Below are 24,644 nucleotides of genomic sequence, written 5' to 3'. Positions count from 1 at the left end.
GAAATTTCCCTCAAGCCCTAATTCTTATTTTGACCTTCACTTAGTGATAACTAGGAATCCTGCATCCATATAGCCATTGTCTGACTACACTACCCATCCAGTGAATGCCATTAGAAAAAGCATGCATTCCTATGAGATGGGAGGAATGTATCCAGGTTACAAAATCTTGAACTTTTTCAGCTGTGTGACTGGAGAAAGAGGTAACGTTTCTGTCTTCATATTGAGCTTATATAACCTTCCCCTTTCCAAATAGTTCCATGACAATACTTCAGTAAGGAGGAACTGTGCTCCTCTCAGAGCTCTATTAAAACTATTCTCAACTGACCAGAAAATATCACTGTTGAGGAGGCACAAGACTTCCCTATCCCCAAACGAGAACCCACGCTCTGCAGTACTCCCAAGATAAGGCAGCACAAGAGTCAGAGACCAAACCTGGTATCCAAACCTGGTCTTCTATCTGACAGTGATCTTACATCTGGCCCCGGAGATGCCACAAGCCAGAAACGGAGGGAGATGGGAAGAGAACTAATTCTCACCGTACTCAAGTGACCTTCTGGAATACAGCTCCTCTTGTTTTAATATATTAAGGATCTGTAATCTTCTAGTATCAATAAGTATCTATTAATAAATTTACTGCTTTTATTTTTCAAAAAGCTGCATATACACAAAGTCCTAACATTTAAAAAGTGTGCACACAAAGCATACCTTTTTGCATTCAGATCTCTCAGCATGTGTATGTGCATCAATTGGTTTGCGCATACCATACATATGCATGCAAACGTACTTGCCCAATTCTGCACATGTACTTTTTAAAATTTAGATCCAATTTACTAAACTTCCCTATGTGGGTAAGTATTATTATCCTCATTTTACAGATGAGGAATCTGAGGTGCCACAAAGGCTAAGTGAATTGATCAAGATCACACAGCATGTCCATGTCAACATTGAGGAGTTCTTAACCATTTGTTCAGTCCACTTATTTAGTTATAGGTAAGATGTAATTCTTTTTATATTTATAAGAAATAAATAGCTTTAAACACAGCTGGCCAGTCATTCTGCCAGCGCTATGTCTTACCTTGTGCGTTTTGCTGTATGTATACAGAAAAGCCAGCCTGTAGAGACTCTTATAGTGCTGGGGGAAACGGCTCAGACACAAACGGAAAGAGGTGATGCACTGTTCTGTCAGGAATTTGCGTTGCTCTTCAAGATCTGCTGGAAGACACTGGGGAAACTCAGATGCATCTCCACAAGATTCAGCTTTCTTCTTACAGTCCCACTGTGAAGGTGGGGGAACTGTAGCCTTGACAGGGATGCCAGATGATGCTTGGGCATCTGAAAGAATTTTCTGGACACTATGGTCAGCTGCATGATAAGATTCAGAGTTCTCCATGGGTTCTTCCGATTTTCCTACAAATGAACAAAGGTTCAGCATTTGTGTTTTAGAACTGATGTGTACTGAAAAACTTAAAACCTTTTCTCCATTAAACTACATTCAGAATAATTCCACAACTTCCCAATATACATATGACTGTTCTTGATGTTCAGTGAACAAGACACCTTCAAACTCCTCAAGAAACATATATATAATCATTTATCAAGAGGAAGGCAATTTTAGAGTCACAGGTTTTAGGGGCGGAAGGGACTATTATGATTACCTAATCTGACTTCCTGAATAACACAGGCCATAGAATTCCACCCAGTAATTTCTCCATTGAGTCCAATAATTTGTGGTTCAACCAGACCATCTCTTTTAGAAGATAAATCTTCATTTATCAGGTAATGCTGAATCTACACTATCCCTCGTCACCTGTGCAAAGGTTAATTACCTTCACTGTTAAAAATTTGCAACCTATTGCCAATTAAAAAATTTTCAGCTTCAGCTTTCAACCACTGAACCTTGTTACATCTGTCTATTAGAATAACGAGCCCTCTTGTATCAGATATTATCACTCCATGTAGCTATTTATAGTCCATGATCAAATCACCTCTTAACCTTCTCTTTGATAAGCTAAATAAACTGAGTTTAAGTCTCTCTTTCAGGTGTGTTTTCCACACCGCGAATCATTCCTGAAGCTCTTGTCTGAACCCTCTCCAATTTTTCAATAGCCTTTTGAATGTGTTGACACTAGAAATTGACACAGTATTCCAGCAGGATGTACTATGTTTTTCAGAAGCTTCTGAAGGCTGGGGAAAATATTTATATTTAATTTTTTAAAGCATTAAATATTTTACAATCACCCCCTTCTGGCCTAGAATTGTTAGCACACTTGATGCGTCTGAGCCATCCCAAGTCTGAGGAAGACCTTTTAAAATTTTTAACTTAAAAAGTGTTATAGATTTTTCAAGCTAGAGTATATTCAATGTTTCAATATACAATGTTTCAGTACAGACCTTCCTCCAGTTACGCAAATCTGCACTTAAGGAAAAAGTTCCGTAAGCTAGAAAGTTTTCTTTTTGTTTAGTTTTTTTGCGTAATGGTCGGGTATACGTTCCCAACTTACGCAAAATTAGAGTTACGCAAGGCATTCCAGAACGAAACGCTTGCGTAAGTTGGTGAGTGTCTGTAATACCAGAATGTTTTAATTCTCAACTCACAAAATTTCAGTCATTCCAATGCCTTAATCATCCCAGTAGCAGAGGAAAAAAGCTGTCAAAATTAACACACACAAACCCCTTTTACATACCTAGCTGATGTTATTTTGCATTTATCCTCAGCATCTGGGTGACTTAAAATTTGTTTAAATTATTTTTTAAAGTATCTTGTATATCAAAAATGTATGTCTATTCTCTCAAAATAGGCTTTTTAAAATTAATTGTAAGAAAGCTAATTCAAATATTTTTTAATTGTGGGTTTTTGTTTTGTTTTGTGGGTGGGTTTTTTTTAAAGCAGTTGGTGTAGTTAGAAGTGGAAGTATAAAACACACACCCCACCTCTTATACTGGGTCATATTACAAAATGTTATCAAATCTTATATTGATTTACATTTATGTTGCATATATCTGAACTGCATACTCTTAATTTTCAGAGGGCTAAATGACATAGCTCTCAGCCTAAAACATTTCAATCTTTGCCATACAGTGAATACAAAATATATACATTATATCATCTAAATGTATTACACTGTCTTGTAATGCTATATTTGTAGCTGGCTTAGAAAGGTACTTTTCCAGAGACATTTGTTATACTGGATGCAAATAATGCAATACTGAATTTAACATAGGCCTCCAAACAGCTGTCAGATTGCAATGACTTAAGTCACTATTGTCTAGAAAATTGTTATTGTACTGACCAATCCCTCCCAAATACTATTTATATAAGGCTCTGTCTATACTAGGTATTTTGCACTGATGTAGCTATACTGGGACTTACAGTATAGATACACTTTAGTGGTATAAGATGGTGATTACGCTGGTGAATTTTATTCTGCAAGGTTACTGGAATTAGTCACATACTAGTTTAAGTAGTTCTGCACATTTGGGGGTTTGCACCTGTGAGGCTGTATTGGTATAGTCACTCTGGCACAAGTTTCCCTAGTTTAGACAAACCTTAAGAAAAAGCATAATTCAAAAGAGAAAACAAGTTATCCGTCAAAATGTCAATGATACATACAATGTTGAAATAAATGTTTACTGTACATTTCTCTCCAATGAGAATAAGGGAATGGATCAGGACCAGCTATGGATTTTGTGGCTCCATAAAATTGACAAAGGTATGATATTATGGAAGGAGAGACTAAACAATGTGATAAGAAAGTTTTATGAGCCTAAGTTTGGATGGCAGCATTATTCACCAAGTTGAACAAATTACATGCCAATAATATTTATGCTACACCCTCACATTTTACAGAAAAAAAAGTGTTAACTTTTAGAGAGTTTTAAACAAATGTACTGATTTTGTTTTTCATATCCCTCTACTTGTAAAGCCCAGCTCCCTCAGCACCAAGTTCAACTATACAGGCTTCAGATGGAGAGAGAAATTCTAAGGAATAGATTTTGGAAGGTCTAAAATTATTTAAAATCACTTTTCCATATATAACATCTGATATCAAATTATCTATTGGAGCTACAAATAACTGCTGTATTCCACTGGAAAAGGATGGCAGAGGGTGATTTCAAATTCACCAGTGTGATTAAGCATTCAATTCCAGTATTTATCATTTGCAAGATACTGAATTAATAATCTATCACTAGTCCATGATTAAGTATGGATAAAAGAGAGAAACATTTTTGTTTGAGATTGTTTTACAATAACAGCTCCTTGAACTGCTCAGGACTTTGAAATATTAGAAGCCAGAGTACAGGTGAAGCAGTCAAAAGAGCATGATAAAAATTGATTTACTACATGATTCTGCAGGTTATGAGAGGGTTCTACCACTTATGTCAGTGGTATCACTACCACATGGGTGATATAAATATAAAATGTATATATACACATTTTTAAAAAAACACAAACTATACATATACACCCCACTGGCATCCAACAAAAATTCAAAAGCATAGTTCAACATCTTTCCAGTACTTCTACATGCTGGACAAAACATTTTAATGTAATCATTAAGGCTGTTGATTACACAGTTAACTCAAAAAAATTAATCACGATTAATCCCAGTTTTAATTGCACTGTTAAACAATTGCATACCAACTGAAATTTATTAAATATTTTGGATGGTTTTCTACATTTTCATAAATATTGTATTCTGTGTTGTAATGGAAATCAAAGTGTATATTATTTTTTATTACAAATATTTGCACTATAAAAATGATCAACATAAGAAACAGTATTTTTCAATTCACCTCATACAAGTACTGTAGTGCAATCTCTATCATGAAAGTGCAACTTGCAAATGTAGATTTTTTTTGTTACATAACTGCAATCAAAAACAAAACAATGTAAAACTTCAAAGCCTACAAGTCCACCCAGTCCTACTTCTTGTTCAGCCAGTCACTAAGACAAACAAGTTTGTTTACATTGACAGGAGATAATTTCTCTCCAATGAGAATAAGGGAATGGATCTTTTCTTATTTACAATGTCACCAGAAAGTAAGAACAGGCATTTGCATGGCACTTTTGTAGCCAGCATCGCAAGGTATTTACACGCCAGATATGCCAAACATTCGTATGCCCCTTCATGCTTTGGCCATCATTCCATACACCTGAGGGCATTCTGCGCCAAAAAAATAAAAATTATGTGCACAATATTTTAAAATTCTACAAGTTTTATTTGTCAATAAATAGACTCAGAGGCTCCAGCATGGCAGTGGGGAGCTCAGGCCACTGTCTGGGCGAAGGTGGGAGATCACCCTGCAGCCTCCCCACCCCTGGGACATGGACTAAGTGGTGAGGCTGCATCTGACCCTGACACAGCACAAGGCTTGGGCCTGCCCAAGGAACATCCTGGGGCCCTGCCCCTCTGCACCAGATGCACCTAGTGTGGGCAGGCAGGCAGGCTCAACCAGGCAGGATCCAAGTGTGAAGGGGCTCAGTATGGGGGATCCTGGTGTGGGATGAGAGGGGATCTGTATGGGATAATCTGGGTGCAGGCAGATTGTGGGGGGGATCTGGATGCACAGAGGCTCATGTGGGGGTTACAGGTGCAGGGGCAATGGGACTCTATAGGAGCTTCCAAGTGAAGGTGGTTGAAGCTCAGTGGGGGAGTGTGGTGTGGTGTGGTGGGGTGGGGGTCTGGGTGCATTTAGCTGGGGATCAGTGGCATGGATGTCTGGATGTGGGGGGGTGAGGTTCATCAGGGTTGAGGTTCTTGTGCAGGAAGCAGAGTGAGGGGTGGTCTGGGGTGCAGGTCTGGAGGCAGAGGGGCTCCAGATGCAGGGATTGAGGTTCAGTGGGGTAGGGTTCAGGTATGGAGTGCTAGGGGGGTTCTGGGTGTACGGGATGAGGCTTGGCAGGAGTGTCTGGGTATGGAAGGTCCAGATGCACGGAGGTTGGGAGGATAGGGGAGCAGCTTCCCATACAGTGACCTCTTCCTCCCATAGCTGAGGTGTGATGGGGGCAGGAAGCAGGGGAGGATGCTGAGCTTCCTGCAGTTGGGGGAGGTTTCTGGGGGTTGGTCTGACACAGCCCCTGCCACTCCTTGCAGGAGAAGAGTAAGTCCTGTCCTTTCCTGCCTCCAGCCCAGCCAGGACTAGCAGCTGATCGCAGCTAAGGGTAGGAGCCACTGGCTAGGGTGTCCCCAACCTCATGTTGATTTACCTCTCTGAAGGCTGCTCGGATGGCCTGAAACAATGTACCTGCACTGCTAGGGAATGGTGTGTGACTGCTCTTGCAGCTTCCCTGTCAGAAAGTCATTTTTCTGCGGGGAAGCCAAGAAATCTGTGGGGGACATGAATTCTGCACATGCGCAGTGTCGCAAAATTCCCCCAGGAGTAATTCCAGAGGACGTGCTTCCATGCCGATGACGCTCATTAAAAAAATAATGTGTTAATTAAATTTGTGACTGAACTCCTTGGGGGAGAATTGTATGTCCCCTGCTCTATTTTTTTGTACCCACACATTCTGCCATATATTTCATGTTATAGCAGTCTCGGATGATGACCCAGCACATGTTGTTTATTTTAAGAAAAACTTTTACTGCAGATTTGTCAAAATGTAAAGAAGGTACCAATGTGAGATTTCTAAAGATAGCTACAGCACTCGTCCCAAGGTTTAAGAATCGGAAGTGCCTTCCAAAATCTGAGAGGGATGAGGTGTGGAGCATGCTTTCAGAAGTCTTAAAAGAGCAACACTCCGATGCGGAAACTACAGAACCTGAACCATCAAAAAAGAAAATCAACCTTCTGCTGGTGGCATCTGACTCAAAGGATGAAAATGAACATGTATCGGCCCACACTGCTTTGGATTGTTATCGAGCAGAACCCATCATCAGTATGGACGCATGTCCTTTGGAATGGTGGCTGAAGCATGAAGGGACATATGAATCTTTGTCGCATCTGGCACGCAAATATCTTGTGACGCTAGCTACAACAGTGCCATGAGAATGCCTGTTCTCACTTTCAGGTGACATTGTAAGCAAGAAGCGGGTAGCATTATCTCCTGCAAATGTAAACAAGCTTGTTCAGCCAATCGCTCAGACAAACAAGAAGTAGGACAGAGGACTTGCAGGCTCTAAAATTTTACATTGTTTATTTTTGAATGCAGGTTTTTTGTAGGTAATTCTGCATTTGTAAGTTCAACTTTCATGATAAAGAGATTGCACTATAGTACTTGTATTAAGTTAACTGAAGAATACTATTTTGTTTTTTTACAGTGCAAATATTTGTAATAAAAAATAAATATAAAGTGTGCACTGTACACTTCGGACTCTGTGTTGTAATTGAAATCAATATATTTGAAAACGTAAAAACATCCAAAATATTTAAATAAATGGTATTCTGTTATTGTTTAAACAGTGAGATTAATCATGATTTTTTTTTTTAATCGTGATTAATTTTTTTAATCACTGGGCAGCCCTAGTCATCACAGAAGCTGCTGTGAGTTACATAATAAAATGATTGTACCTCTTTCCTCTTCAGATCCTAGAGTTTCTTTGCAGGATGCCATCACATCTGAACAGGAAGTGGAAATCCTCTTCTCTGAGTAAGGCTTCCTCGAATCATCTTGAGAACTGGCAGGTTCATTGAAGATGTCCTGTGTGGAGCTGGAATCAGAGAGGACCACTGCTGTGCTGTCCTGACTCCTTTCTGCAAAAAAGGAAAACGAGGTAAAGAACGAATGCGCTACTTCATCCACACCACAGGAGACATTAGGACCAAACAGTCCTCTATCTTAAACCATGAGTTAGTGCTTTCTCCTCAATCTAAGTAGTATAATGACTGCAACCATTCTGTAAAGTTTTCTCTATTGTAACGCATAGACCTATGCCAACCAATGTGCCTACTGTCTAAAAGGTAAATTTAATTATTTTTTGTAATCTGTCTTCTACAATTTATTGCCATGTTCATCTCCTCACCTGTTTGTTCCAAGAACGGAAAATTTAACTGTTTTATTTCATAAGCAGTTGCTAAGTATTCATGTAGATTTCATTTTTCGAATGACTTCCTGGGATATCTAATCAGGTTAGAAACCTCGTACAAGGGAGTTGATGCACAACCCTGATAAGCAGTCACCTTCAGGATAGAATGTAGCCAACATTTTATACTCAGAACATTCAGCAGTTTTACTGTGCCACTTGTGGCATCTCAAAAGGCAGGTGGGATAACTTTGGTACACTAGTTAAAAATCTGAATCCACTAGAAATCATTTGCTAGGGGAAGACCACAAACATCAAGATTTCTAAGAATTTTTGGAAGTAGTTCTTGCAAAGGATAGAGGATTGATGTAATTAGAGATGCAAAAGACCTAACAGAAAGATCATTGACATCATCCACCTGACAGGAGTTTGATACAGTCCACTGAATGATCATCTGCTTAGCATCTTGCTAAGATTTGGGTTTAAAATAGATATCAAGATTCTTGAACTTCAGGCTAGCAGCTGTGCTTAATTTGTAATGAAAAAGGTGCTGGGGCTCAAGCAATTTTTTTACTTTCATAACTGATGTGGCAAACCCAGAAGTGCCACGGCTATGAACTGCCAAGACTGGAGGTGCCAGGGCACCTGACACAAATTAAGCAATGGCTAGCAGATAGAAGGGTGAGGGAAGCGATTCAGTCTTGGTGGGTACAGCTGATTAGAATAATGTATCACACCTGTTGGCTGTATTACAGTTTAGAGGGGGCTGTTAGCCCTTTCAGCTGTAGTTGTTTCAGCATACGAAACAGTTGTAAGGCTGTGATTATAGTGGGATAAAAACTGCACCCTAGAATAAAGAAACAAGTGAAAACTTCTCAGATACCTCTGAGATCAGTCTAATATATCCTTAGTCACTAGGTCAGGGTTTGTCAGAGACAACCTGACTGAAACTGGAACAGCCCATGCACATGCAGGCTCTAAAACTCCAACACAACTACAGAAAAAGATGCACACTTTCCTCCTCACATGGGGAAAAACAACACATTTTTGTATAATTTTCCACCAGCAAAATCCAATGTCTGATGTGAAATCCTAACAGACAGAGCTCTCTCTATATCTAAAGCCCATGAATGAATTTATTCCCTTTACCAGACACAGGACTGGTTCAACGGATAAAAAAGTTTCATACAATTAACTGCATGCAAAAAGGCTGACAAGTATCTGACACTGAAGACCAATGCAGTCCCTCTGCATTCATATTCATAATATGATCAAGAATAAAATGAAAAAATGCTCAGCAACAGAGAGCTTCAACAGAGGAGCTGGCAGTATAAATAAATCCCTCCCGTCTTATACATTTACACAGTGCAGATAGAGAGCACAGATGCCTCTTATGGATGTGTCTTAACCAGATAAACCCCCTCCCCAGACCTCAACTTATAGAACAGGTATTACTTGTTTTGATTCCAAAAAGATTAAAATGCAATTTGATGAAACCTATGGGTTTTTCCATTTGGCACATGAAGAAATCCTGCATATCCAGTGAATAGGTCTTATCAAACTGCACCTGGAAAAATGAATTGGGGGAGGGGGTTCCTGGCTTTCTAATAGGAAGTTTTACAGTTTGTTAGTGATGACAGACTTTATATAGAAATGATATAATTACAAAAGAATGGGAGAGGAAAGATTCTGAATGGAGGTCAGTCAAGCTTTCATGACTCATTTGTAGAGCTTTAAGAATGTTCTTTGATTACGTGGATACAGCCGAACACCTTGTGGGTATCAGGAAAAAAAAAGTTATGTTTTACACTTCCAAGGTTTGGAAATTGATTGTAAAGTTTTGGGGGATAAAATAAAAGATATTTTCTCTTGTGGTTCTTAGCAGTTTTGTAACATCCTGAAAGACTGGTTGAATGACAGCACCAACAACAAAAGCCTTGATGCAGACAACTAACACACTCCACATTTACAGCAATTCATCTAACAGATTTTTTTTTCAAATGGAAGAAACTCAGGCATCTGCTTCAGAAGCAGGTTAGAGGTTGAGTTAGAAGCCTGCAGATGCAAAAATACAGCAGTTGCAAGACTATAAATGTTTCATTACCCCATAAGCACTGAAGTTAGTTTTGATGTACAGCCTCTGACAGATGAAAAGTCGAAATGTTGGAATGGGAATCAAGAATGGCTGGTATACACAGTGAGTTTGAGAGAGCTACATCAATTACTAGGAAATTATACTAACCTCTCTCAGAATAAAAAATGATGCTCATAGGCTCTGAGCTAGCATGTTATATTTCAAATATCTGCATATCAATGAGGTTTTTCATCCCAAGGGAGCAAACGTTAAGTCTTCCTTTTCAAATCCTAACTAACAATCTCAGCTTGAAGTTTCTACTAAAAAGAAATGTAGATATGTAGGTATGCAAGGGTGTATGTGCCGCTCTCTCTTTCGGCTATTTCTACAATAGCCAGACAGACATCCAATATTTCAACCACATCATCATCTAACCCTGCTCTGAGCACCCAACATAGTGGTAAAAACGCAAGCATCCATCAATGTTTTGTCTGCACAATGACTCCCAACATTGCTTTTGTTGATGGAGCCGAGATGGTGGGCTGCAACAATAGAAATTTTTTCAAAAGGAAAGCAAGTGCAACCCAAGCTGGGGTGGTGGGTGGGAGGATGTTTTGTGCTGTTGCATCTAAGACATTTTTAATGATTTCTTCTGAGTCAACTTCGACGTTTTCAGTGTACATTTCCCAAAAATGTTTAGAAAGATTGTCAATTGATTTTTTTAAATATTAAAATAAATCAGGACTGCTAAGTAGAAGACATGGGTAAATGTAGTGTCTTCATTTCTTTTTCACAGGCTCCAAAGGAACTACAGAAGAGAGGGTAATAGGAACACTTTCTTAAGTTGCTAAGTGTTAATTACGGTGTACAGGGCATTTAAAGCATGACTATGCTTCCTTCTTTCATCTGCTCTGACCATTGATATATTACACGGTGGTGTGTATTACTTCAGAGTACACACCAAGGTGCCACTAAGATAAGACAAGGTGTGGTCTGAGTAGAGATGAAAATACTTTACATATTCAATGCACTCCACCCCCAGCTGCTATTGAAATTCAGCCTAAAAATTGTAAAATGAGAGTCTGAGATTATTAGGTTGTTGCCAGGATTCAACTAATAGTAATTCAGAGGATGGGAAGTGCTAATATCCACACATTACAGATATTCTTTGCTCAAAATACCTTAAAACATATACATTAGTGCATCAAGATTCAGACTCCGTCTGAAGAAGTTCCTAAATGGGATACACTTTGAACCTGCACTGCAAATAACAATGGGAACAAGAGCTAGGGGTTCCAAAATTAGGCCTTTCCAAAGACACTACATTAGTTATGTATGAAAGGATTCCAGACTTAGAGTTCTTCAGAAGGTTAATGTGTTGTGAGTCAGGATGTAAGTGGACTACCTGAGCAGTAGTTAGAATCTGTAGGACAGTGCTATGGAATCAGGCATGGATTCACTAATAGGAGAAACCATCAAACTAGACAACTCAGCACTGACTGTATGGATCATTCTGGGGAGTGGGGTGTCTTCCAGGAACCCCCAATATTCCCCCCACTTCCTTTTACTTCTCCACCTACCCTTGAATGCCTCCTATTTCTGTAACTGTCCCACTGTCAAGAAGAGCTGTTCATGGCTCTCTTTGGAGCCTATCAGTGTCACTCCTCTAATCAAGCAGAGAGGACTGCTAAAGAGCAACACCAGGAACTCTCCCCCCCAGAAAAGATGAGTGAATCACCTTCTCAGTTCTCCCATGCCAGTAACAATTTCAGGTTCTGGACTGAGATTCTTCCATGGTAGTTTACTGTGATGTCAGACTGCCAGACTAGCCGGTGCTAGTGCATAGTTCAGTTTGTGAGTGTGAGCAGGAGCCCAGAGAGAGAGACTGGAATCAAGACTATATTAGCTTTGATTATTAAGAAATGATTAAAACATACATAGTGCTGTACATTTATCTGGAATTTTACAAACATTCCCTGCCAAAAGTCTTAAAAGCTAAGAAAGAAAAAAAAGGTAACAGATGGCCTAGTAGTTTTAGGAAAGGGGATTACTATTAAGGGTTGGAAAGATCCCTAAAAGCTTAGACTATAAGATCTTCAGAGCAGGAGTTGTACATTCCTGCACCTAATACATTTTTGGCACAACTGTAATAATACATGAGATTTAAAATGGAGTTTTATTCTGAGAAATGACTAGAGCTAGTTGAAAAGTTTCAGGATTTTTTTTTTTTTTTTTTTACTAGAAGGGATACATTTTCATGAATATTTTTTCCATTTCTCAAACAACTTTAGAAGTGATTATGTATAGTATATGTAGCACCGTAAAGCTACTTGTTTATTGTTTCAATAACTTCTATATCAAATGTGCTCAGTTTACAAGCAAAGAGATGCTGTCTGACTACCACAAACTCAGCCTAGAATCTGAGAATCAAGCTGTGTTCTTTCTATTTCATCCACGAGCACCAGCAGTGAAGGTCCCAAATTAAACACTTGTGACACCTATAGAACTCCAAATTATGCTTTCAGCAAAACCTGCATAAACTCAGTGTGAGAGATTCTCTCCTTTGCTAAGTCAATGTATATGCAATTGTGGCCCTGTTGCAAGGTCTGGTGAAGGGAGTATGCTGATGGGGTCATTATGGGGATTCTATTTAAAGCAGCCCCTGGGGATCCTTATGTTATCCTACGGGACCATTTACAGTTCTCTCAGCAGCCCAGAACTGGAGGATGAAAAGGTGGGGTAAAGTCACATTTGCCCCGCTACTTCTAAGATTGTGAGTTCTGTGCTGTGCCTTGAAGAGATTTAGCAAAGAATCACACCAAATGCCTTCAATATGTTTGCACAGGTGTAACTGACAGGAAATAAAATCAGTTTGTTGATGAGCATGGGAAGGACGGAATCCAACTCACACCTTAATAGCTGTAGTGTCTCTGCAGCACTAACAGTAGTAAAAGACAAAAACATATAGGATAAATTTTAGAAGTCAATGGGAAAAAAAAGATGGGACTCAGGCAAGTACGTCACTTAGGCACTTTAGTGACAACGGGTACGATTTTCTAAACTCAGTAGACATGACTCGGACTACACAAAGGGAGCAGATCTGCTGAGCATGAAGGTGTCTTTTTACATAGTCACCTTTTGAAGTAGAACTGCACTTTATAGAGGGATTTGAAGGAGGAAAGAGGGAGTCTTGGTAAACAAGAAGAGGGAGCCAATTCCTGGCATGGGGGTAGCAAAAGTAAAGGTACGAACCTTAGAAAAAAGCATTTGAAGACACACATGGGGAGAGTGTGACCAGAGGAGGAGAGTAGAAATGTAGAAAGGGGCAAAATAAGTTATTTAAGGATTAGAATTAAGAGTTTAATTGACGTGTTAAGAGACAGGAAGAGAGAAAAGGGGAGTGTGCACTGTGTCTTCTCTTCAATGGTATGAGAAAAGGAAAGCATAATCAGAATACTTACCAGCTGAAAGGGAGAGATATGCTGCAAGCATCAGCCCACTGCCAAATGGTCAAGTCAGGGCTGCAGTGGCTTGTCTTAACCAAATTTAAAAGGCCATCTATTAGAAAAGCATACTTCTACACTGAGACATTTCAAGAGTGATGAGGTGACTGAGAAGAAATGTGGGAAGGAACAGAATTTCCACCTATTTGAGGCAAGAGACCTGACAAACACTCGCCCAGGTCTTGAAGACTGGAGTTTGAAACGGCTATGTCTTTTTATTGATATTATGTTTCTATAACAAAAGCTGAGATCAATTTTTGATATCTACTGCTTGTGGTAATTTAATACATTATGTTAAAAGAGGGGAGCCTTGTGGTTGGAATGCAGCAGCAGAAGAGAACAAAGCAAGGCGCCATATACTCTGCAGCTGTGGTATGTACTGCAGAATTGTGCTCACAAATCTAAACCTTATTTTAAGAACTCTTTTAAATGTCTAGTTCTTATAGTTGGGCAGGAAACCTTAAAAATGTGAACCAAGAGCAAGTTATGGACAGACAGAAGATTTCAGTTATACAGTAGAAACATCAGAGAGCAAGCAGTGTGTGGTAAAGACCCAGGCCCCAATCCTGCAAACATACATGTATTTAACTTTAAACATGTGAACAGTCCCACTGAACTTGCCTAAATCCCAATTACATGGTTACGTGCTTTGTTGAATCAGGGTCCAAAGGAGGAGGCTAAGGAGAGAAAACAGAGAGATGTCCTCTGTGTTGCAAATGAAAAAGCCAAGACAATTATTCTTCCATGAAAATCCTCTAATCTCACATCACTAGAGATTTTGGGATATCACACATACCAGAAGGATTGCGATTTCTGTTTACTATGATCCTCCAGAAACAAAAGAAAAATAATTGGTTGGTTAAGACTAGAAGGATGTAAAGAAGTTAAAATAAAATTTTACCTCAGTAAAAAAGTAACTTTTGTTTCAAACACAAAACAAACTAACAAGCCCTTTCCTTTTCCCAAATTTAAAAAAAACAACCCTCAAATAGCAAAGTTGTAAACTTTGTTTTTTTACTTGAAATACGACCATTTTAAAACGAAAGGAACCTCAAACTTCATAAAAATATGAATTTTTTTTAATTTCATGTGTTTTCAATATGAAAATGACCATTTCTTAGACATTTTTGCAAAAACCCCAAAACTACCTGGGTCACAAAATGAAAAAAATGTGAGTGAAAATTTAAAAATGTATTATTTCCACACAACACCAGTTAAAATTAATTTTTGTTTTCTCAGAGGACACGGTGTATTGCTTAGTGAACACAGCTGTTTAGTAGAGAATTCAGCAGACCTCAAAGTTGTGTTAAGCTTTTACGGTTTACTTCAGATGTATATTTACATATTAAAAATAATATTTAAAAATACTGCTTTGCTCCAGCATCAGAATTCTCTCCTCATATCTTCGGACACTGAGCCCCAGTGTGCAGCAGGGAGAGGCAGAAAGGAAAAGTGCCTTTAGTCCTGTTTACAAAGAGGTTTTGACTTCTGTTGACATGTTGTTACAGAAACATATTTGAATACAATGCGTTTGACAAAGTGAGTATTCACCCACGAAAGCTTATGCTCCAATACATCTGTTAGTCTTAAAGGTGCCACAGGTCTCTCTGTTGATATTTGAATACAGGTCTTGCCAGAAAGATAATTTCAGGATTTGAAAAATTAATGCAGATGGACCTTTTACCTAAAACTTTAGTGTTTCAAACTTCAAAATTAACACTGTTCACAGACTGCAAGGAAGGGAAGGGAGGTTTCATTAAACATTGCAGTAATTTCCATTCCATTATATCTGGTGAAGACTTTTTAGTCATTCAGGTCGCTGAAGAAAAAGTATTTACCTATGACATTTTAAAGAACTAGAACTTCTATCAAATCTCAGTTTTCTTCTTAAAGTATGTTAAGGCTAATCTAGTTTCTGACTGACTGAAGTTCACAAGGCTGATCCATAAACCAAAGTAGAATAGTTCTATTTTATAATAGCACAGGAAGCCATTGCCATTCTATTTCACTAATATCCAAATGAAAACATGTGTGTGCCCCTATCACTTATATTAAAACAACTTTTTTCCAAATAACTTTGAAAAAGGATCAGTCTCTCTCTCTATAAAAAAGAGCACCTCAGCACTTCTTTAGGACCAGGAGATCATTATTCTTTGTCAACATTCTACTCCACTGATGTGAATTCTTTACATATACCAGTATGCATAATGAATATACCTTGCTATCTGAACTGTGGATGTTCACTAGCATGGCAGGAATGGAAAAAGAAGGGGACAATGGTGTGTAAAAATGTGAGACTGGCCTGAAGCAGCAAGTATTCAATAGCACCAGACAAGAGGCTTGTGCAAAGGCATAGGTATAATGTAGTAAACCTCTTAGAATAGCATGTTGACTGGCAGAATCTGTGTTGCATTAGAAACTGTGAACGTCCTTGCAAAGGAGGTAGTAAGTAACTGAGAAAGGTAAGAAAGTAAAGCCTTTTTGCAGCTGTATTAATAAGGTATTCAGTTTTTATCAGTGAAGTTGCTATTCAACTTGACTGATAGATTCCCCACATTTCACCCCATGAAACTCTTTTTTGAGATGAGAGAGGAGGGGGAGAAGGTCCTAGGTGCAGCTGTATCTGTGGGAAGATACCAGTTTCAAAGAGAAGAAAGGGTAAAACGTACAGCTTCCTCTCTAGAATACTATCCTGGATATCGGGAGGAAGGGCATGGGTTCTAGTAGCTATAAGAAGGTTTTTCAACTGGGGTAGACATTCAGATAGTGGTAGAAAAAGGTGCTAAAACAAAGAGAGTTAAACAAATGTGAGCTGTACACAAAGCTTCTCTGGTATGTGACATATGTATTTTAATTCACTTTAAAGTAAAGAAAAACCTTTGAACCACAATATTTATGGAGTGGTAACTGATTACATTTATCAAAAGCGTCAGACTCAGACTTTTCCACTTCATAAGGATGGCTGTTCAAAGGCTGTGGCTTCACAGATTTACTGAATGAGGAATATAGTATTGTTACTTACCTTGGCAGTAACTGGAGTTCTTTTAGATATGTGATTCCTATGTGTATTCCACTTGAGGTATTCATGTGCTCCATGAGCCTGAATACCAGCAAATTTTTGCTAGCAATGTCAGTTGATCCAGGCCTGCATCCTTCTCCTCATGCTCCAAACTGAGAGCATGAGGGGCGGTGAAAACTGACTACCCCTCCAGTTCCTTCTGTACCACAAATAACCTTTGGAAGTATTTGCAGCAGAGGGGAAAGTGGGCACTGACAGATCCTATGCAAAGAAGGCTGGATCTTGCTCCTGCCTGTTTATTGATATAATAAATTGCTGTCCTGTTGTCTGACATGATCTGAACATGCAGGGTCTGAATAAGTGGTAGAAATCACTTAAAGGTATCATGCACTGACTGCAGATCCAGGAGGTTGATGTGTAGCTGGGATTCTTGTTGAGTACCACTAGCCTGTGCTACATGTTCATTCAGATGGCCCCCCTAGCCTAATACGGGGGCATCTGTGACCCATCTTTTCATGGGTTGAGGAAGGATGAAGAGACCCCCACCACCACACACACTGTTAATCTGTTTTCCTACCAGGTAAGCTAAGTCAGAACTCTGTGGGGACGTGAGACTGCTTTGTTCGCAACCATACCTGTAGATATCAGAGATGAAGTCTCATAAAGAGCATCATATACATCTAAGAGGCCATGTGATGTAGGAGGAAGAGATAGCATCATACTGTTGTCTGAGGGCATAGTTGAAGCTGAGTGATGAGCTCCTTCATAGCTTGGAACCTGTCCAGAGGTAGGTATACTTTGGCTCTGATCAAATGCAGGGCTGTTCTAATAAAAGGTATGATCTGCATGGGAGCTAAAATGGACTTTTCTACATTTACTTGGAGTCCTAATGAACACAGGAGTTGGACTAAAGATAGGGCTGCCCTCTGAACTTCTTGGTACAGTTTCCCCATGAGTCGCCAGTACTTCAAGGTACTGCAATAATATTGCTGTGCCCTGATAATTCAAATGTGCTGCCACTACCAATGACACCTTTGTGAACACTCATAGCACCATCAAGAGATCGAAGGGGATCACTCCGTACTGGTAACAGTCCAAGCAGATGGTGCACTGAAGGAACCTCCTGGGTGCTAGGTGGATCTCTGTGTGGAAATAAGCATTCTTTAAATCTGGAGCTGTGAACCAGTCGTGTTTGTTTAGAGGGGGAATTATAGAGGTCAGGGAGATCATCTGAACCACAGAAGGCAGATGAAGCCATTCAGCTGTCTGAGATCTAGTATGGGCTTCCAGCCTACTTTCTTCTTGAGGATTCTTCTTCTTTCCTATGTCAACTTGAAAAGCAACATTAAAAGGTCAATATCCAAGTCTGTCATCTGTTCTATGGCTTCCAGGTGACCTGGAATAAATCAAGGCTTTCTCTTCAGAGAAAGGCCATGTGAGGGCAGTGGTTCACTAGTTGTTCCCTGGTTTGGATGTCTATTCCACATTCACCTATCAGGCTATCTTTCATTTTCCATTTGTGTAGTTGTAATTACAAACATCTGTGTGAGATTCTGATGTGGTTTCCTGTGATCCAAAGCTTTTGTGGCATGGTGAAGCTAGATGGTTGGTCTACTGGATCTGTGACCAGGTCTTGGTTCTTTACCTCCACTGCTTTCCGCACAGCCTCTGCGCCACTTGGTTTTTGCTGATAGTCCCGAGGTTTTGAGAGCTTGGCAGAAGGGATTCCTGGACCAAAGGCAGCATTTTGGAGGGGTTTTGAGATCATCATAGATGAGTTTGTTATTGCATGGTTGTACCCTTGTATTACTGCTGCTTCTCTTCAGTAGTAATAGTAAAATATGGGTGAAGACGTGAAGCCAGATATTCAACTGCTGAGAAAGCAAAATTACTCAAGATTGTAACTCTTTGCAATCAGCTTTGGATCTAACTAAGGGATTTCACACAACGGGGTGACTGGGAAACAAAATGGCAGACGAAATTCAATGTTGCTAAATGCAAAGTAATGTTTACTGAAAAACATAATCCCAATTATACATAAAAAATAATGGCATCTAAATTAGCTGTTACCACTCAAGAAAGAGATCTTGGGGTCATTGTGGATAGTTCTCCTAAAACATTTGCTGTATGTGCAGCAGCAGTCAAAAAAAAAAAGTTCAAAAGAACAGACTGTTAGGATCCCTTAGGAAAGAGTTAGATAATATGATGGAAAATATCATAATGCCCCTATATAAATCCACGGTACATGCCCACACCTCGAATACTGCTTGTAGTTCTGGTTGCCGCCCCATCTAAAAATAAATAAATAATAAAATAAAATAGAATTGGAAAAAGTACAGAGAAGGGAAAAAAATGACTAGGGGTATGGAACAGCTTCCATATGAGGAGAGATTAAAAACACTGGAACTGTTCATCTTGGAAGAGAGACGACAACGACTAAGGGGAAATATATTAGAGGTCTATAAAATCAGGAATGATATGGACAAATTGAATAAGGAAGTGTTACTTAACCCTTAATATAACAAAAGAACCAGGTTGACCCAATGAAATTAATAGGCAGCAGGTTTAAAATAAACATAATGAAGTATTTCTACGTTCAAACCATGGAACTCACTGCCAGGGAATGCTGTGAAAGCCAAAAGTGGCTATTAGCTAAGATGGTTAGGGATGCAACCCCATGCTGTGGGTTCCCCTAAGCCTCTGACAACCGGAAGCTGGGACTGGATGACAGGGAATGGATCACTTGGTAACTGCCCTGTTCTGTTCATTCCCTCTGAAGCATCTGGCACTGGCCACTGCTGGAAGACAGGATAATGGGCTAGATGGACCATATGTCTGACCCAGTATGTTTGTTCTTATGTTCTTAAGATGGAGACCCAGGTGGCTGTCTACAAGGTGTGAGCATCTATTCCCCAACTGGTCCAAGCTAGTTTGTGGATTATATTGTTCCCAGTTTTTATCTTGGTTATTCATCTTGGAGAAGAGGAAATATTTTGAGTAGAATATTTTCCCTTGGGCTGAAGCGGTACCAGTTCTATGGCTCACAGATGGAGCAGGAGTCTATTTCCTTTCTGAGCATCTTCTTATGAGGGGTCACTGAAGGGGGATATGGAAGGGGGTTCTGGAGGGAGAACAGACAGGAATTCTGTCATATCACCGGTAGTGATAACCTCTAGAACCCATCTGTTTGACATTATATGGTGCCATGCTGAGAAAAAGTGAACTAGATGACCTCCAAAATAGGTCATCTGTGTATGTGTTAGGGGCCTGACTCTTGGCTTCTGAAAGCCCATCAAAAGGATTTCTTGGTGGGAGGCTAAGGCTGGAAGAATGAAGAGGAAACGTTCTGCTTACTGTGTTGTAATCTTGGTGTTTGCTAAGAACTCATAAGTCCTTTGACGGTAGAATGGTTATGGGGCTGGATGCTGCCTGTAAGACTGAGGTTTAGGATACCTCCTCTGTGGCTGCAGGATGTAGATACCCAGAAAGTGAAAAATTGCTCATGGGTGCTGAATGAGTTATTTCTCTCAAGAGGCAGATCCTCCACAATGGATTGGACTTCTTTGGTAAATCTGGAGGACTGGAGCCATGAATCCCTTCTCATAATTATAGATGCTGCCATTGACTAGGAGGCTAATTAATTAATACAACCATATTTCAACTTTAAACCTTGGTTCTATTTCATGAAATAGAACTGTACACTCAAAGTGAAGTTCTTTCTTCAAAAGAGGTCTAGACATTTCGCCTCCTTGCCTGTGAGGGTAAATTTGGGTTGATGTTGCTTGTCGCTTTTGGTGACAGCCTGCAACACTACAGAGTTTGGAGTATGAAAGTAAGTAAGTATTCCATACCCTTCAATGGTGCAGAATGTTTCTTCTCTTCAGAGTGAGAGCACAAGTAGCTGGAGTATTCCAGACCATTCTGGTTGGTTCTAAAATGGCCTCATTAATAGGTAGTGCCTCCTTCCTGGGACCAGGTCTTTGGAGAATATCTAATAGCTCATGAGTGATGTCCTGCATTTTATCCAGGGGTATCTGCAGCGTGTCTGCAATTCTCCCAAGGTGGTCTTGGAACTGCCTATAGTCAGGTGGTGATGGTGTGATCACCTCATCTGATGCGGACAATGATAATCATCCCACAAAGGCAAATGGTTCCAGCTATATGGGTTACTCCTCTTCTGCAGAGTGCCCCTGATCAAGTTGAGGTTCTTTCCCAGGTGGGAATCCTGCCTTGCATCTCATTGAAACCTCGCATATTTGGGAGTAACAAAGATGGATCTCAGGGACACCAATAAGGCTAGTACAAGGGATCAGAGGTAATGAGGTGGATTCCAGAAAGGAGGGTACCATCCTGAGTTGGGCTGTCCTTCCTATGAGAATATGAAGGCACTCATGATATCTTGGATCCTCTGGTAGGGCTGACTTCCTGCCTCATTAAAGCTGGTGAAACTCTCCCACTAATTCCAGACTAAGTGAAGGAAAATAAGGCCTCTATGTTGATGGGCAGCGCCATCAGTACCAGCGGTCTCATTATGTATCGGCTGGCTGATAGTACAGAAGAGTGGTGAAGTGATGGATCTGACAGTATCAGCAATTCCAGATCTGCAAAGATGGTAAGGGCCTCTGGGATAGAATATCTAGTCTGTTGATGGAGAGTGGACCCAGTTTCTGTCCCTTAGCAGTGCTGGTTTCAGAAGGACAGCGGTTTTCAGTAACAATTATTTCTCATCTCTTCATGCTGGTATCATCAGTGTAGGATGTGTCTATGTTCCTCTTTCCATTGTCACTACTAGAGGTAGTCCTGTCCCTTTGGCTATCAACTGTTTTGGGGGACTCTTGATTCTCCATGTCAAGGAACCAGTACCATGCTCCTTAGGAGTACCAGACACATCCGTATCAAGGTATAGAAGTTGTCAGCAAGGAGGTCCTCTTTTTAGGTGAGGACTTGGCAGGAGATATCTCATGTTTCTTGCGAGAGTGTTTGCTTTTACCCTCCCCATGTCTCTGTTTGGAAGAGTCTAACTCTGCCCTGAGCAGCCCCAGAGTCGGAGACCACCGTGATCGAAGGGATGCTTCTCAATGCCTCTGTCTGATATGCAGGAGTGTGATGGGCCAGAATAAGACTGAAGTCTCACAAAATTGTCCATCAGGAATCTTGAAAGCCTGAATTCATGAGACTGATGGGTTCAGCAAGGAAAGCAAGGGCAGATACTGCACTTAGAAGGATTATGAGCTTTGTGGAAGTCAGTGACCAGAAAGAACCAGGGATAGGCCTTACACACCTGGGGATCTTGGGCATACTGGAACCCCCATACGGGGGCAGGGGTGCCCCCAGAGCTCTGAACTACTCTAACTACACTATCTAAAACTACTAAAACGATTAACAATATCTAATTTTTTGAACAGGAACACTAGCTAAAGCTATGGACACTAGAGAAGTTCTGTCTCAGACCACATACAGTAGAAAGGAACAGGAGAAGTGGTAGGTCTGCATCACGCCTTATCCTCTCGGTTCAGAGCAGGAGGAGAGAAAGGCAGTTTTTTTTGCCTGGCCTGAGCTTATCTCAGGTGTATGGAACACATATGCACTTCGACTTGAATTCACTTAGTGACCATCACTCGAAGAACTCTGGCTTACACACGTCTATCTTCATTGGTATGCAGTCAAAACATTTGGGATTACTTGGCCTCATACCACTGTGATTCTTGAAATAGACCCCAGCCATAATGTCCTACACAAATCTGGAATCAAAATGCACTTTCATGTAATTAACTTTTTTAAAAAGATAAAAAGTTGAGTTTTGCATTGGAGCTGATTCACCACTTGAGGCAGAGTGCCTCTCTCCGTGTACGGAAGGGACCTCCCTTACAAAATGAGTCAAAGATGTAATCCTGGATTGGGTCTAGTTTCATCAAATCATTAAATACGTTAGTAACTAGCAACTCTAACAACTGCTATACTTCTACCATCAACAATCTCAGAGCACAGAAGCTTATCAACATTCCATTTATCTGGTCAGATTCTTCTTATATATTTTTATACTAAATATCAATTTCAGATTTTTTCTCATTCAAACCCATTAAAATAGGGGCGGTAAATAGATTAAATTACAGAAAGAATAAAAAGCAGAATAGTAATTCCCATCCTGGATCCATTTAGTCCAATGTCCTGTCTCGAAGAGCATCCAGTACCAGATGCCTCAGAGGCAGGTGCAAAATCACAATAGTAGTCAAATGTGCTATTATCTCCCCGCCATGAAGGTTTCATTCTAATCTCTAATAGTGAGAGACTGGTTTAAACTCTGATGCATGAGGATTTTGTATCCCTTCCAAAATTCTGTTTGTATTAACTGTTATAACTCTGGATATTCTTGTTATCACTATAAATGTCTGATCCCTCTTTGAATCTTACTAAATTCTTGGCACCAGTGACAAGTTGATGCACAATATCCTCATGGATCACCTTTGACTCATCAATACCTTGAGAATCCCACTCTCACAGAAACTGCACACCTCTATAACATTTGCAGAATCACAGGACCAACAGACTATGAAGTGGGACTCCTCCCATAGCACAAAGCAAGTAGCCTTTCCCAGTGAGCTTAACATGCAGTTTTTGCCAATTACTGAAGCAAGCCGTGACAGGTAAAAGCAGGAAGAAAATGTCTAGGGAACAGAATTGTATAAAGGTTAGCGGCAGCACGGGCAATATTGGTTGCAAAAGCAGTCAAGCAAAGATAAAACATAAAAAAAAAGGATGATCACATCTAATTGAACAGAAGGCAATAAATGACAAGGATAAAGACAACAACAATATAATGTTTCAGCATTACAGTAGCAATGGTCATTCCATGCGTTTTCTGCACTGTCTCAACACTTCATTGGTAGATATATACATAGCTGAACATCAATATATTCAAAAGACAGATACTACAGCAAAAGGACAAATTTTTCAGTTCTCTTTCTGGGAACTAGATTTCTTATTTGGATAACTGTTTTTATTTAGATACCTTATATTTTTTCTCTTTCTGAATTAACGTCAATTTTTAACCAGGGATTAGCTGAACACATTGAGACTGTAACCGTTGAAAGTCTGTATTTTCTCCCTGTCTCTATGTGAAGAGCTGAACATATCCAAGGCTTAATGACTGTGCATTCAGTAGAAAGTTGTCCCTCTAGCTGGATAAATTAATCATAGTGATATCCTAGGTGAGGCAAATGTCCTATTGAATCCCAGATTGCTATTTTAAAAAAAGTAAATAATGGAGGTCTACATTTGGTTCATCCACTGTTAAACTCAGATTTTTACTCTCTTGGGTTACAAAAGCAGTGATGTGCAGGGGAGGGAAAAGGAAAGACTGGGCTAACACAACAAAGGGGAAAAGGGGATGTTGCCTGGTGAATGGGTAAGAAAGAGCACTGAGAGAAGAAGCTGCCTGTTTTGTGCATGCACAACTGCCAACAAATATTAGCTGCAACTCAGCTATATTTCTTGCCTCTTGAAGGAAAGATGCAGGTCAGCAGCTACCATAGGGAGACCGACCTAGAAATGTGTGTACTATATAATAAAGCATTGTACTAATCTACAAGCTTTTATTGCTCTATATTTTCCAGTTTGTCTAAAGCATGATATTCTAAACCAGCACTATGGGGATTCAAAATGGTCTAGACTATAGCACTCATTTCTGAATTTTATGTCCATCTTTTCCCAGATATAGAAATATGCTGGACAGTTATGGTACAATATGAGAGAGATAAGGTGCAAACTTGTCTCTCTCACCAACAGAAGTTGGTCCACTAAAATATATTACCTCACCCACCTTCTCTCTCCAATATACTGGGACAAAAATGGATACAACTACACTACATAGTACTATATGGACATTACAGCTACATCACCTGAAAATAAATGCTTGCCCTTTACTTCTTAGTTGTGTAGAGGTGCACATGTGAGGACTGGAGTCCAGTGATTTTCAGTGAAGGGCTCCTGTCTGTGGATGAACTTACTCTCTCTTGAAGTCAGCAAGTTTGTTGACCTCAGGGTACAGTACAAGATATCTTGGTAAAGTATTTGTTTGACTATGG

At 39.9% G+C, this 24,644-nt stretch overlaps 1 protein-coding gene across 3 annotated transcripts in view; it reads right to left on the bottom strand.

The window, feature by feature from the left end:
- CABIN1 (calcineurin binding protein 1) overlaps nucleotides 1-24,644 on the bottom strand; it is a 223,059-nt gene that overhangs the window by 134,732 nt on the left and 63,683 nt on the right. For all 3 annotated transcript variants that reach the window (XM_044990035.1, XM_044990037.1, XM_044990036.1), the window contains exons 27-28: nucleotides 7,513-7,695; nucleotides 1,076-1,407 (exon numbers count right to left, since the gene is read on the bottom strand). In XM_044990035.1, coding sequence (XP_044845970.1) covers nucleotides 1,076-1,407; nucleotides 7,513-7,695 — 515 coding nt within the window. The remainder of the gene's footprint in view (nucleotides 1-1,075; nucleotides 1,408-7,512; nucleotides 7,696-24,644) is intronic.

The sequence above is a fragment of the Mauremys mutica genome, chromosome 16, assembly GCF_020497125.1.
Source record: "Mauremys mutica isolate MM-2020 ecotype Southern chromosome 16, ASM2049712v1, whole genome shotgun sequence".
Classification (NCBI taxonomy): Eukaryota; Metazoa; Chordata; order Testudines; family Geoemydidae; genus Mauremys; species Mauremys mutica.
Note: the sequence above shows the minus strand (reverse complement) of the source record. Positions and strands in the feature narration are given on the sequence as shown.